The sequence below is a fragment of the Cicer arietinum genome, chromosome 4, assembly GCF_000331145.2.
Source record: "Cicer arietinum cultivar CDC Frontier isolate Library 1 chromosome 4, Cicar.CDCFrontier_v2.0, whole genome shotgun sequence".
Classification (NCBI taxonomy): Eukaryota; Viridiplantae; Streptophyta; class Magnoliopsida; order Fabales; family Fabaceae; genus Cicer; species Cicer arietinum.
This window is the reverse complement of record NC_021163.2, coordinates 56,159,923-56,178,822: the sequence shown is the minus strand read 5'-3', so window position 1 is coordinate 56,178,822 and position 18,900 is coordinate 56,159,923. Positions and strand designations below refer to the sequence as shown.

General features: G+C 25.0%; 2 protein-coding genes across 2 annotated transcripts in view; both read left to right on the top strand.

Moving 5' to 3' along the window:
* Nucleotides 1–299: 299 nt before the first annotated feature.
* Nucleotides 300–3,064, top strand: LOC101513697 (uncharacterized protein At4g08330, chloroplastic-like). Its single transcript, XM_004498283.4, has 2 exons — nt 300–666; nt 2,398–3,064. The coding sequence occupies exons 1-2, from the start codon at nt 575–577 to the stop codon at nt 2,792–2,794; spliced, it is 489 nt and encodes a 162-aa protein (XP_004498340.1). The 5' UTR covers nt 300–574; the 3' UTR covers nt 2,795–3,064.
* Nucleotides 3,065–7,285: 4,221 nt separating this feature from the next.
* The window catches only part of LOC101514585 (uncharacterized), a 21,127-nt gene continuing 9,512 nt past the window's right edge, over nt 7,286–18,900 (top strand). The window contains exons 1-7 of the mRNA XM_073367446.1: nt 7,286–7,593; nt 8,900–9,109; nt 9,200–9,369; nt 10,505–10,769; nt 11,261–11,525; nt 12,532–12,590; nt 17,474–17,731. Of these exons, the coding sequence (XP_073223547.1) occupies nt 7,323–7,593; nt 8,900–9,109; nt 9,200–9,369; nt 10,505–10,769; nt 11,261–11,525; nt 12,532–12,590; nt 17,474–17,731 (1,498 nt within the window). The 5' untranslated portion in view covers nt 7,286–7,322. The remainder of the gene's footprint in view (nt 7,594–8,899; nt 9,110–9,199; nt 9,370–10,504; nt 10,770–11,260; nt 11,526–12,531; nt 12,591–17,473; nt 17,732–18,900) is intronic.

Genomic DNA, 18,900 nt, shown 5'->3' with positions numbered 1-18,900 from the left:
TCAATGCTCCGCCGTATTAAATTCTAACAAACGTTTTCCACTTGATAACATATAGATACATGAATGATAGAGGTTTGAATGATGTACCTAGAAATAAATGAAATACCATGTATAAAACTTAATCTCATTTAATATTTATATTGTATAAAATTTAATCTCATTTGATATTTATACCATGTATAAAATTTAATCTAATTTAATATTTACTATGTATGAAATACAATTTAATCTCATTTAATATTTATCATTAAAAAATAATAATTGTTTTTCAGCCCTAGTAAGTTATCTCCCTTCTTATTGTTATCCCTTTTGGTGTGACTGAAACTGTAACACCGAAACCTTTTTCTCTGTCAGTCCAGTCACTTTGTAAAACGGCGTCGTTTCAATCACGTTGTGTGTTGTGGTAGTGCTGTTTATTTATTTTCGATTTCGGTTCCGATTCGTCCGGGACACGCTGTCCTCCCAACACCTTCCTATTATTCATTTCTCTCGCGCGCGTGCTTTTCACCGCCAAGGTGGCTCTTTCTCAATCGGCCACCACCGCTGCCACGCCGTTACCGGATAATACTATTTAATGGATAATAAATCGGGTTTCAATGGAGATAGCCACTTTAACCGAACATTCTCCTCTTATTCTTCCGCTTCCCAAAGGGATGTCCGTTACAGGTGAATTCTTTGAATTCTCGATTATGTTTGATCCAATTCTTTGTTTTTTTTATTGGTTTCTTTTTTGTGTTGTTGATCATGTTATATTGTGAATTACCAATTTAATTCCTTAAATTATTAATCTGATATCTGGAATTAACGAAATTTCATAAAAGAATATGAATTTAAAAAATTTCAGTTATATTAGGAACAGGGACGATGGACACCGATAGAGGTGTAGACACTGATAATAATTTGAGATAATAATTTGAGAAAATGTAAGTGATTCAATATAGCCACATGCATCGGTGTTGTGTGGTTGTTGGACACCAAGACATGTAGGATCTTGGACACAAGACACGTTTTCATTCAGCAGTGTCAGTGGTACATTGAGAACTTTTATGATTGATTATTTTCAATTTTAAGAACTATTTTGAGATGTTGATAAATTTACGACACTATAATTTTAGGGACTAATTTGGTGATTCGCTTTACATATGAAAAGCTAAAAAGTAGTTAGGATAATAGTAAATTGCATTATTAAGTGGGTGATTTTAAATTTTTTAACTGATTTAAGAAGGAGTTTTCATGATTGGTAATTCAAACATTTAGATTGGGTACTCAGTCATTTTCATAACTTGGATTTGCTTTATCTATCATAGTGATACATGTTATGCTACGGGAAGTATCTGTTTTTCTGCTTCTTGATTACTTTAGAAACTTTGTACACAATAAGGATTGCATTTCACATTTACTCTTGAAAGTCTCATTGGTATTATCTTTGTGTTTCCATTTTCCTTTGCTTGTAGTTAGGAGATTTGTGTGCAGTTTCTTGTGTGCCATTTTTACTGTTCTTTAATCAAAATTCAACTCACGGATTGTGTATTCATCATAATCATAATATAAGTAGTTGTAATTTATAGAACATCTAAGTTTTGTTCTTTTGAGAATTGGAGTCAAAACCTCCCTTTTGAGCTGTATGGCGCAGTGGTGGGATTCAATGTGTTCAATTTTGAATAATAACCAACAACTGTAACAAGACTTTTCTACAATGTATAATGAGCAATCTAATGCTAAATAAACAAGAGAAGGGTTGTCGATGGCAGATGGCAAAAAATCTGCCATATAAACAAGCTATTGTGGCTTATGGCGCCGCCATTGTGGGCATCCTTTCTCAAATCGCTTATGGTGGTTGTCAAAAAATCCAACACTGGTTATAGGCTGCTTTACCGGACACTTATATGAGGTGGACTGTACCTCTTTAAATCAAACATCAGCTACTTAAACTGTTGCACCAAGCTTCTAGATTTTCATGGACAATATGTTCATAAAATATGGTAGGTGAACTAGTGTTATTTTGAGTATGATCAACTTGCCATGAGTAATATGATCAAGCTCTGTTTGGTAAGGTTAAAGCACCAAGCAAGTTGCTCAGAGCAACGATACAACTTATAAATAGAAAAAGGAAGGACTTAGTTACACTAAGTTCTAAGTTTTTTTATCTACAAATGTTACCATTTCCCTTTCAGTGTAAGAATGTTTATCAGATACACAGCCAAATACTTTTCCATGTTATCATGTTTTATTCCAAATGTTTTGTGTACTCCGTCATTAATCATTATAATTATCATTCTTTATATATCAATAACAATGAATCATACACTGAGCAATCGAGTATGTTATTTTGATTATGATTTCTCACAGTGGTGGGTGGAACTGTTTTTAGTTTTCTTATCTTTATATTTTTTGCAGCTGTGGTGCTTGTGGGTATGAGCTTAACCTATCCTCCTCAAACCGGAACACCACATCCATCGGATCTAAATACGGGAAGTCCATAAAGCGAGGTGTCATATCATTCTTCAATATTGATGACAGCAGATTTACCCAGGTTGATGAGATTCAGTGTGTGCCTCATTTTCATAAACATTCATGGGGCTTGTTTCGCCGAACAACAAAGCTTCTTTGTCGCAAGTGTGGTAACCATATTGGAAATGCATACAATGGTTTCACTTCATCCTTACCTCTCGTGTCAGACGGAGCAGAGTCATCCCCTGGCTCCAAAGTGTCCGGTAGTGTAAAATATGACATTCGCCTTCGGTCGTTACAGCCTTCATCGTCTGAAGAATCTGGAATCCGTGCATTAGCTTGAAATACCTGGTAAAAATTGTACTGTGTTTCCTTCCTACATACATTGATTGATATACGCAGAGATCCGACTGGTTTGCCAAGGTCTTTTGTATTTTCCCTCATCAAAATGTGAATAATAGCTGTATGTTAAGGTTGCAATAATTTAGTTCGGAAAATACTAAAGGAGTGGCATTCTGTCAAGTTAATCATCAACTTGATAAATGCTCTTATATTATTATATAAGTGCATACGTGTAAGCTGTTTTAACATTCAAAGAAAAACTTTAGTCAAATTGTGTAGTTATATATATTATAGATTGTTTTAATAAGCTATTATAGAGAGTTTATTCAAATCAACTTTCTAGAAATGTGATAAGTTGTTTCTTTAAGGTTACCCAAACGCTTTAACAAACACTAACGTTCTAAATGACTTGTTTACAAGCTCATTTAAGTGATAAGAAATATGAACAGTTTGGAATTTTGAATACAGACAAACACCAGTATACAAAAGGTATTTTAAGGTTCAACAGATTAGGCAAGAGTTGAATATGAAATAGAGTTATAGTCAACAACTCAACATATATTTCAACATTGGCTGCATATTTAAGCACCTAAATCCTCATTCATTATATTACCATTTTGTTCCTTTGAATTAGTCAGACATATCAATGGAATCGTGTCTTTGTTGCAAACATTTAATTAGTGCAATATATTAGCTTTCCATTTTGGTTTTCAATATCAATCAATCGCAAATAATAAAAAATCGAAGTCGGCAAAATATTGAAGTATATTTAAAAGCTGAAAATTCGAAACTCTAGAAATCCATGTCTTGTCATTGTTAACACGGGTGACCGTAGACAAGACTGCTAGAGAATCACTCTTTCTTCACTTTTATAAATTGTATTACAATAATTAAATGCCGTTAAAATGTAATAATATATAATTAAAAGTTAAATTTATTTAATAATTCTTTTTAAAGTGGTTAGTTAGAAAAAAAATAATACTTATAAAAAAAAATTATACAATAGATAATATGTATACACAAAACTCATTTAAATATTTAAATCAGAGAATTTCATTGTAAATGCTTTAGATAATATTTTATTATTTTATTTATATTTAAATTAAGGATAAAAGTTAAAGATGCATAAAGTTGGTTTTTTTAATATATATTCCACTTATTTTTTTTTATTTTTAAAATACTTACTTTAAAACTAATATATTAAAATGCTATATTCTTTATCTTTCAAGATATCGCATATTGGGATGCTTCCGCGCACATTTTATTTTATTTATTAACCGAAAACATAAACAAAAAATAATAAATAATTAAAAAGTATTAATTATTTATAGAAAATTAATTAAAATTAACAGAAAAACAAAATTTATCAAATTTCATGCTCCAAATGTCTTTAATTATCTTCTTATGGCATGTCGGTTGAAGTTATTCATACTGATTTATGGGTTCCACCCTCCGTACCAACATATAAAGAAGACTATAGGATACAATTAATATATACAATTTTTAATTCCTGCTCAAAGAAACACATATAAATTATTTTTATTCACCTCTAAAAAAATCTTAATTTTATTTATTTTAATTTAATTTATATTTTAACAGTAAATATTTAAATTGATCAAAGAACAATATTTAAGATAGTCAATTAAGTCTACTTTAATCAATATTTAAATTTTTATGACCAAATTTATATTTTTTATTGTCAGAGGACAATAGATCTCAATGTGTCAAAAAATAATTAAATTATATGATTCAGATCTCTTATAATATTTTAATTAAAAGTTTAGATTCAAATATAACTATACGAATACGAATGTAACCATAAAAGTCTTAAGAGAAAATTTATCATCTATTGTAGTTTTATTCAACTTAAAATATTAATTTACGTGTAAGCTGTTTTAACATTCAAAGAAAAACTTTAGTCAAATTGTGTAGTTATATATATTATAGATTGTTTTAATAAGCTATTATAGAGAGTTTATTCAAATCAACTTTCTAGAAATGTGATAAGTTGTTTCTTTAAGGTTACCCAAACGCTTTAACAAACACTAACGTTCTAAATGACTTGTTTACAAGCTCATTTAAGTGATAAGAAATATGAACAGTTTGGAATTTTGAATACAGACAAACACCAGTATACAAAAGGTATTTTAAGGTTCAACAGATTAGGCAAGAGTTGAATATGAAATAGAGTTATAGTCAACAACTCAACATATATTTCAACATTGGCTGCATATTTAAGCACCTAAATCCTCATTCATTATATTACCATTTTGTTCCTTTGAATTAGTCAGACATATCAATGGAATCGTGTCTTTGTTGCAAACATTTAATTAGTGCAATATATTAGCTTTCCATTTTGGTTTTCAATATCAATCAATCGCAAATAATAAAAAATCGAAGTCGGCAAAATATTGAAGTATATTTAAAAGCTGAAAATTCGAAACTCTAGAAATCCATGTCTTGTCATTGTTAACACGGGTGACCGTAGACAAGACTGCTAGAGAATCACTCTTTCTTCACTTTTATAAATTGTATTACAATAATTAAATGCCGTTAAAATGTAATAATATATAATTAAAAGTTAAATTTATTTAATAATTCTTTTTAAAGTGGTTAGTTAGAAAAAAAATAATACTTATAAAAAAAAATTATACAATAGATAATATGTATACACAAAACTCATTTAAATATTTAAATCAGAGAATTTCATTGTAAATGCTTTAGATAATATTTTATTATTTTATTTATATTTAAATTAAGGATAAAAGTTAAAGATGCATAAAGTTGGTTTTTTTAATATATATTCCACTTATTTTTTTTTATTTTTAAAATACTTACTTTAAAACTAATATATTAAAATGCTATATTCTTTATCTTTCAAGATATCGCATATTGGGATGCTTCCGCGCACATTTTATTTTATTTATTAACCGAAAACATAAACAAAAAATAATAAATAATTAAAAAGTATTAATTATTTATAGAAAATTAATTAAAATTAACAGAAAAACAAAATTTATAGAAATTTAATAGTTATCGGTAACATTCGAATAATATTTAAGTTATGATTAGGTGACTAATACCATATTATATTTTATTTTTTAGATTTATTTATTTATAATATTGTAAATAAATATATTTTTAAAAAACAAATTTAAATATGATTTGATAAAAATTATTATTGTACAGATTCTGAATGATAAACTGTCATTCTAGTCAATAATTGAAATGTTATGTATTTTGCATGTCTTTTGAGATAAAAAATAACGTGTTATAATATTTTAATAATTTTTACTTTACTTTCTATTGCAAATAAATTAATAATATATTTTACTATTGCAAATAAATTAATAATATATTTTACAACTAACGCTCTTTTATTTTATTGTGATTTATTTGCAAATAAAATGAGTAACTCTTCTTATTTTGTACTCTTTTATTTTATGTTAATTTTATTTACTAAAATACAAATTAACACACATATATATATATATATATATATATATATATATATATATGGTTGTTTAAACAATATAATACATGTTATTTTTGTCATTAGTAGAAGTAGTTTATTTGGGTGAGGTTGTTTGAAGTAGTTATATTATTATGTTGGTTAGTAGATGGTTTGTGATCATTTACCTCTTTTATTAGAAGTCTACACGCGACTTTTATTTTTATTATAAAATAAAATAGATGTTAAGAATAAAATGTATGTCGATAATAATGAATTATATTATTTTTGAAGATGGTAAAGTAGTTAGTTTTCTATAATTTAATTTAAATAAATTGAAATAAAATATCTATTTTTTTTTTGTTATTTCCTATTTAGTTTGCACTTAATCACTCGTAATTGCTACAATTGTGGGATATTATTTTGTTTCGATTGTTCTTTTTTATTTTTATTTTTTTTATTTGAAGTATTTGTTTATCATCAAAGAAAAAATAATTTTGCAACAATACCCCCTCTATCTTTCTCTACCATTTTTCAAAACAGACACAACCATACTAAATTAATTTCTATAATTTTTACCCACAAAAGTACTACATTTCTATAATATTTTTACTAATTTTAATTAATTTTATATTAATAACTAATATTTTTATTTTTTTATTTTTTATTTATTATATCAATTAATAAAATAATAAATATAAAAATGTCCAAAAGTACTACGTCTAAATTTTTTTGTTTTATATGATTATATTTTCATGATGGAATTTTCTAAAAGTCCAAAAAAATGATATGTTAGTATATTAATTTTAAAAATAGAATTAAAAAAAAATAAAAGAGATATATATGAAAAAATCCGTATAACTTATATGACGTGTTGTTAGAAAAGGTTAAATTCTGTTGAAAAAAAAGGTTATGACTAAAATGAACTTTTACCATTGTGGATGCTCATCTATGATGTATCCTGTGAGTTAATAAGTTTTGAAAGGATACATTGGAAAAGTCTACCTTTCTAGTATTATATAGAAACCAATGTTGGCTCTTTTAATTATTCTCAAATGTTCTTCATAGACTAAATGTCATGTCCAAAATGGAGTTTGCAAGCATAAACAAGTTTCATATCTCACATGTGTCATTTTTTGTGGTTTTGTTATATATAGCTACCATAGTGAATGGAAGTAGTAATATTAGTGAGTGTAATTTCCATGCAATCTTTAACTTTGGTGACTCAAACTCAGACACTGGTGGTTTGGCTGCTTCTCTTCTTGCACCAACGCCGCCATATGGAGAGACATATTTCCATAGACCTGTCGGGAGGTTCTCCGATGGTCGTTTAGTCGTCGATTTTATTGGTAATTAATTCTTTTTTTTAATAAATAATTTAGTGACTAGACTTACATATACAAAAAATAAAAAATAAAAAATAAAAAAAATTTGAGTTCGAATCAAAATCATGCATATTGACATTAATATGTTTTCTAGTTCTATATATTTGGATGTGCACGATGTTTTGTTTAGAAACTCACAAATCTTTTAACAATTCACTCTTCTATGAGGTTGGGAAATTTTCACGAGTTTAATTAGTTCATGGGTTAGTGTAAATTATGCGTCCATATGATAGAAAAATGACCTATATTGATAAAATATAATTGGATGTATATATAAAAAATTACACTGATATTTCATATAAATTAAATCCAATTTTCTTTATGTTTCTAGAAGGAGGAAGTTGGATACGGAGTTTCACCAGATACTAGAATATATTACTTTCTGTTATTTTCTTTGTCAATATTCTTTACGAAATGTTTTTTTTTCTTCTTTTCTATTTGTTGTATTTAATATTCAAAGTAAGACTAATTATTATTTATTTTAGAGGGAAATAAATATGTGGAATAAAATAATAACTAAATAAACTTATTAAAGAAAAGATAAATATCTTTATAGAGAATAATAAACTTTATTGACTTTTTTTGTATGTATAATAACTTTAAAATGATAATTAAAAAATATAAAAAGAAGTATATTAGTTGAAATGCAATTATAATTTATAAATCAAGTAGACGTAGGTATGAAAGTAGGATGGATTTAAGGTAGAGTTTGTCCTTCTTCACTTTTGTATCAGATTAATTGGAGAAAGTCTGCATCTATTTTGTTTTTTTTTATAGAGTTTTACATTTAAGTCTTAATTTTTCCACTCGATAGGGATTAGATTCCCTCACTCAACTCTGCATTTTGTTCATATATAAAATAATAAATCTAATCATAATATATATTATAATTAATATAATAAAATAATTATTATCATATAATAATAAATACAAATATTAAAATTATATTTTATGCAGAAAGGAGACTAAAATTTATATTGTATGAAAAATATTAAATAAAATAAATAATTACATATAATTTTTTTAAAAAAATAGTAAGATTTTTACTATTAGAGCATTGAGGACGAAACACATATCAATATCTCCAAACTTACACCATTTTCAAATTTTAATTTTAAAGAAAATCTACATTTTCAAATTACATATATAAATAATTATGATGTGTTAACAATGTAAATGTTTTTACACCGAAGATGTACCACAATTAAACTTTTTTTATTTTTTAGTGCATTGCATTCTAATTTTTGATTCGCAATACTGTAAATTTCAGCCGAGAGTTTTGGACTCCCCTATCTAAGCGCATATCTTGATTCTTTGGGGACCAATTTTTCACATGGTGCAAACTTTGCAACAGCTGGATCAACAATTAGACCACCACCTAGCATTATACCTCAAGGTGGATACAGTCCTTTCTACCTTGATGTTCAATACACTCAATTTAAAGATTTCAAACCTAGAACACAATTCATTAGACAACAAGGTAACATAAAATCTTACATTAGTTATTCACATATATTTTAGGTGGTTCTAAATAATAAGGACATATTTTACTTTGATCTTGTTTTTGTAGGAGGCATATTTGCAACCTTGATGCCAAAAGAAGAGTATTTTCAAAGGGCTTTGTACACATTTGATATTGGTCAAAATGATCTTGGTGTTGGATTTTCTGGAAACATGACTATACAACAAGTAAATGCTTCTGTGCTGGGGATAATCAAGGGTTTCTCCAAAAATGTTAAGGTAGTTCCATAATCTTAATAAATATTAGGGTTTAATGATTATTAGTGTATACATTTGTACTATGACAACATTAATAGGACTATATAAGGGTTGGGTTGGATCGTTATAGGCCAAATCCGACATCCGAATCGATCAATTTTATTTGGACTGGGTTGAGTTCTCAAATCATGATTTTTTTTTTTCATTAAACCCGAACTAAACCAATCCAATTATGAGCGGGTTGAAATGTATTGGGTTCACAGGTAATAAAAAATAATATATTTTTTAAAAAAAATGTAATTAAACTTAAATACTTGAATATCTAAAAAATAATAAAATTATATTGCAACATATCATTTAATATTTAAAATACATCCACAAATACAACAAAACACTTAAATTAATTAAACTAACAACAAATTCTCAATTACAGTCCAACAATTAAATTTTAACTATACATCAATAGTAAAAATAAAAATATATATGTCACGTCAATGGATTGAGTTTGCGGGTTCATGGGTTTAAAAAGTTAAATCTGATACCCGAGCCGAACATAATTGAGTTTCAAAGGATTGGTTCGGATTAGACCCGAACTTAAATGAGTTGGGTCAAAATGCAGGTTGAATTGAATTGAGTGATCGGATTCACGGATTTACCTATACCAATGCACACCCCTAGACAGCAAATATCGTTGATTGAGTGGTTATTTGACGATAAAAGTTATAACCATGTAGTGAGATAATGAAATCAATTATTATCATTCACTGTCAGTATAAAATTAGTCTAAATTGTCAATAGATATTCATTTTTCTCTAATTATTAAATATGATAGGATAAATACATTTGTTTCCAAATGATACATATTTAGTTCTTATAAATTTTATAATTAATCAAAATTTGTTGTCCAATTTTAATATTTATTTTGCTTTTATAAGGATTAAATGTTCAGAGACTGAAAATACTATTTTTTTATAAAAATAATAATAAAAATAGAGATTAAAATTAAATAAATTAATATGTAGATATTAGATATAAAAATGGTAATTTTATAAAGATTAAAAAAATATTTAATTTTTTCTTAAAAAAGAAAATTTAATTTAATATATAATCATTTAGTAAATTTATTAATTCTAATTTGATGAACATTTTGATCTAGGATATATACAATTTGGGGGCAAGATCATTTTGGATACACAACACAGGACCTATTGGTTGCCTCCCTTATATTTTAGGCAATTTTGAATCAGCTGAAAGGGATGAATTTGGTTGTGCAAAACAATATAATGAAGTAGCTCAATATTTCAATTTAAAGTTGAAAGAAGCTGTGGATCAAATTCGTGAGGAATTTCCACAGGTTGCAATCACATATGTAGATATCTACTCTGCTAAGTACTCTCTTTTCACCAACCCAATCAAATATGGTGAGCAAAATTCAAAATCATCCTATTCTCACACTCTTGTAGTCTACTTGCTCGTATAAAAAAAATTCAAATTTATTTATTTATTTTTATCTCAAATATAAGAAAATTCAAGTTACTTTCACCTTCTAAACAAAAAAAAAGTTACTATTACTTTATTTAATTAATAATATTTAACCTAATTTTTTTATTAATATAAATTTTATTTTCCAATGATTTTTTTATTCTCTAGAAACAAGTTCTGAATAATGATACTTTTAGATTTTACTTTTATTTATAAATAATTTAATTATAGTTAGACTCACACACGTTAAATATAAAAATAAAAAAAATATCATATTTAAAATTGAAACTCTGTAAATCAATGTTCCTACAATTATCAATTGAATTATATTAACGAATAATTTTCAGAGTTAATTTATATATTTTTATGATATTAAGAACTACATTTAAATAAATTTCTTAATATATTTGAGTAATTAATTGATGTTTAGGATTTGAGCATCCACTAGTTGCTTGTTGTGGCTATGGAGGGAAGTATAATTATAGTAGTATTGTTAGATGTGGAGGAACCATTGAGGTTAATGGCACTCAAATTTTTGTGGGGTCATGCAAAAGACCATATGTAAGAGTGAATTGGGATGGTGCTCACTATACAGAAGCAGCTAACAAGTTCATCTTTCAACAAATTTCTAGTGGGGCTTTTTCAGATCCACCAATTCCCTTAAATATGGCATGCCATAGAAATTCCATCCAATAGTTGCTTACCTAGGCAACAACTTGTATTTAATAAAATAAAGTGTAATTCCATGTCATATTTGAATATTCCTTCTTGTATTAAACACTTTGGATTGATGTATAATTTTAATGTCAATTTTATACCCATAAGTAAATTTTGTAGTAAAAAATAAATAATATAAAGCATTTCACTATAGTTACATACTACAATAAGTCAATAACCATATAAAAGTTATTTCCTTTTCCAATATTGGCTCTGCTAAAATAGTTTCAAGTATTAATCCTTATGCTCATTTTACTCTAAATCATTTATTACTATGCTTCATATAAATCACAACCTTATGTTTGGTTATATCTAGGAAGATTAGTTGATAGTCGTTAAGTTAATTAAATATTTAATAAAATTAATGATTTAATTAGTTTAAAATATAACATTATATAAAAAAAATTATTAATTAAAAACAAATTTAATATATTAATGTTTAAAATATTTTAAAATTAGTAATTTAAAATTTAATTTTTTTATTAATTTAGAATTTATGAATCTGATATATATTTTATTTATTTATCTATTTTATTTATTTTAAAGTTTTAAAAAAATTAAGTATTTAATTTAAATTTTTAATATTATTTTATAATTTAAATTATTTATAAAATTATAATACATCAATTATTAACTACTTACATTTATAAACTACTTAAATTAACTATAGAAAAAAAACATAAATTATAAACTCATATGTTCGTTTTTTGCCTTTAAAATAGAGTCTCTGTCTCTAAATATGCTAAATGACAAATGGAGTTTATTTGAACTTCACCCAACCTTATGCTATGTTAAATTGCAGGAATTTGACCAAGTGTCTCTAAACAATTTCATTGCTTGTGATTCTGCTCTAATATTTCCTATTTTGATTCCACTACCAATGACTATATAACTTTTCATACTAGACTAAGTCATGCATGTTTAAATGTTGTCAATTGTGCATCTTTTTAAAAATAATCCAATTGAATTATGTATTGATTGTAGTACGGGTAAATCCCACAAATTTCATGCTCCAAATGTCTTTAATTATCTTCTTATGGCATGTCGGTTGAAGTTATTCATACTGATTTATGGGTTCCACCCTCCGTACCAACATATAAAGAAGACTATAGGATACAATTAATATATACAATTTTTAATTCCTGCTCAAAGAAACACATATAAATTATTTTTATTCACCTCTAAAAAAATCTTAATTTTATTTATTTTAATTTAATTTATATTTTAACAGTAAATATTTAAATTGATCAAAGAACAATATTTAAGATAGTCAATTAAGTCTACTTTAATCAATATTTAAATTTTTATGACCAAATTTATATTTTTTATTGTCAGAGGACAATAGATCTCAATGTGTCAAAAAATAATTAAATTATATGATTCAGATCTCTTATAATATTTTAATTAAAAGTTTAGATTCAAATATAACTATACGAATACGAATGTAACCATAAAAGTCTTAAGAGAAAATTTATCATCTATTGTAGTTTTATTCAACTTAAAATATTAATTTACTTTTATTGTCAGAGGACAATAGATCTCAATGTGTCAAAAAATAATTAAATTATATGATTCAGATCTCTTATAATATTTTAATTAAAAGTTTAGATTCAAATATAACTATACGAATACGAATGTAACCATAAAAGTCTTAAGAGAAAATTTATCATCTATTGTAGTTTTATTCAACTTAAAATATTAATTTACGTGTAAGCTGTTTTAACATTCAAAGAAAAACTTTAGTCAAATTGTGTAGTTATATATATTATAGATTGTTTTAATAAGCTATTATAGAGAGTTTATTCAAATCAACTTTCTAGAAATGTGATAAGTTGTTTCTTTAAGGTTACCCAAACGCTTTAACAAACACTAACGTTCTAAATGACTTGTTTACAAGCTCATTTAAGTGATAAGAAATATGAACAGTTTGGAATTTTGAATACAGACAAACACCAGTATACAAAAGGTATTTTAAGGTTCAACAGATTAGGCAAGAGTTGAATATGAAATAGAGTTATAGTCAACAACTCAACATATATTTCAACATTGGCTGCATATTTAAGCACCTAAATCCTCATTCATTATATTACCATTTTGTTCCTTTGAATTAGTCAGACATATCAATGGAATCGTGTCTTTGTTGCAAACATTTAATTAGTGCAATATATTAGCTTTCCATTTTGGTTTTCAATATCAATCAATCGCAAATAATAAAAAATCGAAGTCGGCAAAATATTGAAGTATATTTAAAAGCTGAAAATTCGAAACTCTAGAAATCCATGTCTTGTCATTGTTAACACGGGTGACCGTAGACAAGACTGCTAGAGAATCACTCTTTCTTCACTTTTATAAATTGTATTACAATAATTAAATGCCGTTAAAATGTAATAATATATAATTAAAAGTTAAATTTATTTAATAATTCTTTTTAAAGTGGTTAGTTAGAAAAAAAATAATACTTATAAAAAAAAATTATACAATAGATAATATGTATACACAAAACTCATTTAAATATTTAAATCAGAGAATTTCATTGTAAATGCTTTAGATAATATTTTATTATTTTATTTATATTTAAATTAAGGATAAAAGTTAAAGATGCATAAAGTTGGTTTTTTTAATATATATTCCACTTATTTTTTTTTATTTTTAAAATACTTACTTTAAAACTAATATATTAAAATGCTATATTCTTTATCTTTCAAAGACTAAGTCATGCATGTTTAAATGTTGTCAATTGTGCATCTTTTTAAAAATAATCCAATTGAATTATGTATTGATTGTAGTACGGGTAAATCCCACAAATTTCATGCTCCAAATGTCTTTAATTATCTTCTTATGGCATGTCGGTTGAAGTTATTCATACTGATTTATGGGTTCCACCCTCCGTACCAACATATAAAGAAGACTATAGGATACAATTAATATATACAATTTTTAATTCCTGCTCAAAGAAACACATATAAATTATTTTTATTCACCTCTAAAAAAATCTTAATTTTATTTATTTTAATTTAATTTATATTTTAACAGTAAATATTTAAATTGATCAAAGAACAATATTTAAGATAGTCAATTAAGTCTACTTTAATCAATATTTAAATTTTTATGACCAAATTTATATTTTTTATTGTCAGAGGACAATAGATCTCAATGTGTCAAAAAATAATTAAATTATATGATTCAGATCTCTTATAATATTTTAATTAAAAGTTTAGATTCAAATATAACTATACGAATACGAATGTAACCATAAAAGTCTTAAGAGAAAATTTATCATCTATTGTAGTTTTATTCAACTTAAAATATTAATTTATGCAATTGTACGCATTATAAACTTGATTTATACAAAATAAATATATTTTAATGAAACTAATTTAAATATTTACTCTAAATTTATTTTTAGAGTAAGGACTCATAAAACAGAGAAAAAAATGTTAAACCCAACTTACTTAATCTACAAGAAAAATTTCATAAATAATCTCTCAAAATTATAAAATTATTCCGGACATTTTAGTCCATGAACTATTTTGATTGTTAATTCAAATTATTTTTTAACAATAAGAGTGTTCAAATTATTATTAAGAATTAATAAGCATCGTTTTGACTTCAAACTATTTCAGATGTTTAAGCTTTATAACTGATATGCAGTGGTAAGTTTAAAAAACATTTTAAATTCTAATAGTTTAGTCTAGTGACAAAAAATAAATATCAATAAATTGACAAATACACAACCCAATTGGTAAAATAATAATCAAAATATGTTTTATATTAATTAAATATTTGATTTCTCTATATGTTTTATATTAATTAAATATTTGATTTCTCTATATTGATTTTATATTAATGTCATTAGTTTAAAGTTTTGATGAGAGCATTTTTATTTCAAAAACATTTCCTATACTTTAAGAACAATCTAACATTTTGTTTTCTCTATTTCTTTTATACTAAATTACATCAATTATATTCAATAAAAAATAAAAAATAATACATCAATACATTTTTATTTCTAATATATTCTTCTTTTCTTACACTATATTTTACGTATATTTTCCTTTTCACTTTGCCTTCACAACCAAGTTGACAATGAACTGTCACAATTTTTTTTGGGTAAAAGGACCATCACGTGCTTTTTAATAAAACAGATAATTTTAACCACTTATTTTGATGCAATGATGTTCATTTCATGTCTCACAATAAAATATTACTTAAAGGATCACGTGCTATCATTCCTCCTAATTATCAAAATGCTAATCTTATTTATTTATTTTTTTCACGCGTTTTTTTTATGAGAATGAGAATCTTTATTTTCACAACAAAACAAACCACTTTTTCCTTCCCTCCTAACTTGATGGCAAGTTGGCAACGACAAATCGACAATGGCATACAAGTATTGATTAAGACAAACAAATTTAGTTTAAGCACCAATAGTGTAGGTAAAAATATTAAGGAATTCATTAATTATATAGAAAAAGACTAGGATACAACTTATTAGTGACATATACAATTTTTACTTCTTGATCAAAGAAACCCATATTTTATATATATATATATATATATATAGGAAGTTTTAACGAAAAATTTGTCATTTATTGTAGTTTTGTCGAATTCGAAAGATCAATTTATACAATTACACGTATCGTGAACTTGATTTACAAAAGATAAATAGACTTCAATATTTTTTATGTGTCTAATTTAAATATGAACGCTGAATTTAATTTTAGTCAGGGACTCATTCTAGTTTATGACAATAAAAATGTTAAACCCAATTTATTTAATCCATCAGAAATAAAAATTCAAAAAGAATCTCTCAAAAATTAAATTATTGTTAAGAATTAATAGATATTATTTTAATCTAGTGTCATTGAAGATAATATAGTAGTTTCAATATTACATATTTATCAAAAAATTTAATACAATTGATATATAAAAGTAATTTCACTTATATATTAATCAACTTTTACTTCTCCAACTAATATTAAACTTATAACTTACACTTGACATAAATCATCTCTCATCTAAATTATTTGTAATTTTTTTCTTCAGATTTATTTTTTCTTAAAGAACTAAAGAAAGTTTCATATTTTTATAGGTGAAAATTATGTGAACTAAAAAATATATGGAAATTATTTTTTTATTTTAACAACTAACAAATCTCAGAAGCACATGTCTTTAACTGCGTTTGTTCAAATCGTGCGGAACACCTCTCTTTAAAAAAATAGGATACTAAAATACACAAGAAAGATGAGTAGATAACCAAATACTTTTCCATTAAAATAATAGTTTTTACTTTCTATATATAATTCTGTTTGTTAAACAATTTTTCATTCTTCTTTTGTTCTAAAGAGAATTGCTGCAAAATTCTTATGTTAATATAGAAAAGCGTTACTCCAGTCTTACATATTAGTTTTATATGTAAAAATAATTACGATTTTAAAGTATATTTATTATTTAAATTATTATTATACTTTTGTTTAAAATATTTATCTTTTTATATTATTTATTATACTTTTATTTAATGTCTTATAATTTTCAATAAAAGTATATATATAGAAATAATTAAAAAGATACTACCGTTTGAGTTGCACTTTTGGGAACAACAATTTTTCTATATGATATTTCTTTTTTCTTTCTAATTTCCGCTGTAGAAGTATACATTGTATCAATATAGATGCATCCAAGACAAACTCTAGGTCAACAAAGCAACAACAACAATAATAATAATAATAATAATAATAATAATAATAATAATAATAATAATAATAAAGTAAATAAATAAATAAATAAATAAATAAATAAAACTGCGATACCCAGTCAAACCAAAAAAAGGCTTATCTTTGAATTCAAGAGTTTGATATTTTAATGAAGTTTAATAATGATAGTAATAATCGGCTATAAAATGAAGTTTATGATAGGTTCCTTTGAGCTTCCTTCATAAAAATCATAATCATGGCACTAAAGCACAACGCAGTTGTGTCTTTGATTGTGATTATTTTATTTAGTGTCCCAATATATGCCACAAATAAATGTAGTTTCCCAGCAATATTTAATTTTGGTGCTTCAAACTCAGATACTGGTGGCTTTTCTTCTTCATTTTTTGCATTATCTTTGCCATATGGTGAGACTTATTTTCATAGATCAACTGGAAGATTCTCTGATGGCCGAATCATCCTTGATTTCATAGGTAACATCCTTTCTTATCTTATCTTATCCATTTCCTTTTCTGTTAACATATCTATATGCTTTTTTTGTTAATCACTTTTCTAAGTACTGGTCAAAGGTAAATCTTTTTTCTTCTCCTTGGTCTTCATGGATTTAGAGGAATGAGATTTTGATAATATAATAATTGATCGAGAGATAAATAAAATTTAATAAAAAATTATTATAATTAAAATTTAAATTAGTTTTATATAATTTTTTAAAATTAAAATTTGTTAATTTCTTAAAATAAATAAATAAATTTTAAATAATAATATTATTAAAATACAAATAGAATATCGCTAAAATATAATTATATTTTATTTTTCATAAAATAATAAATTATTATATTCATATTTTATGTCAAATTTTATATTTTAATAACACAATTATTTCAAAAATAAAGCTTTTAAATCACAACTTTACTATTATTTTATTGATATTTTAGAGATTACAGTCATAGGACTAGGGAAATTATAGCCTCGGTTTAAGTTGCGTTCCATAAATATTGATAACTAACTTGTCAATTCGATAGTGTTTAGAGTATATACAAATTTGTTTTCATAGTTGAATTATAAGTCTCGTCATTAAGTTATATGAGATTCAATGAAGTTTCTTGATATAATAGTGGAAAATAAACATATAAATAGTGTAAGACAAATATAATCCTCTTTATTTCTTAAAATAAATAGAGATCTCCGTTAATATGATTTTTGATTTATGAATACCTAAATAATTTGCATGTTAATTTATTTATCAAAAACTATAATAATAAAAGAAATAAAAATCATCAAAAATGAAAAGGACATGTAAGACTATTTTCTTTGTGCACATCAAATAAAGTCTAATTTTAATGCTGTAGTAAAACACTTAAGTTGAAATTACGTTGGGCCACGACCCCAAGTTGGGTTTATTTTATTAAGGGTATTGTTATTGACAATATAATCCTCTCTTTGAGAACAAAATTACTTTTATTTGAAAATACATATTTAAAGGACAAAAAATGTGTTTTTATCTATTTATTTATTTATTAATTATTATTTTTATACTTTCAAAGTGTTTGTAAAGTGCAAAAAAAAAATTTCTCTAACTTCAGTTATTTACATTTAATTTGTAGATTAAAGCACATTTTATATTTAGGTCAATTTTCGGATA

Excerpts from the sequence above, each read along its gene's own strand:
- LOC101513697 (XM_004498283.4), top strand. The coding sequence starts at position 575 with ATGGATAATAAATCGGGTTTCAATGGAGATAGCCACTTTAACCGAACA. Across the intron at positions 667-2,397 it reads CAAAGGGATGTCCGTTACAG|CTGTGGTGCTTGTGGGTATG; the intron begins GTGAATTCTTTG and ends TATTTTTTGCAG.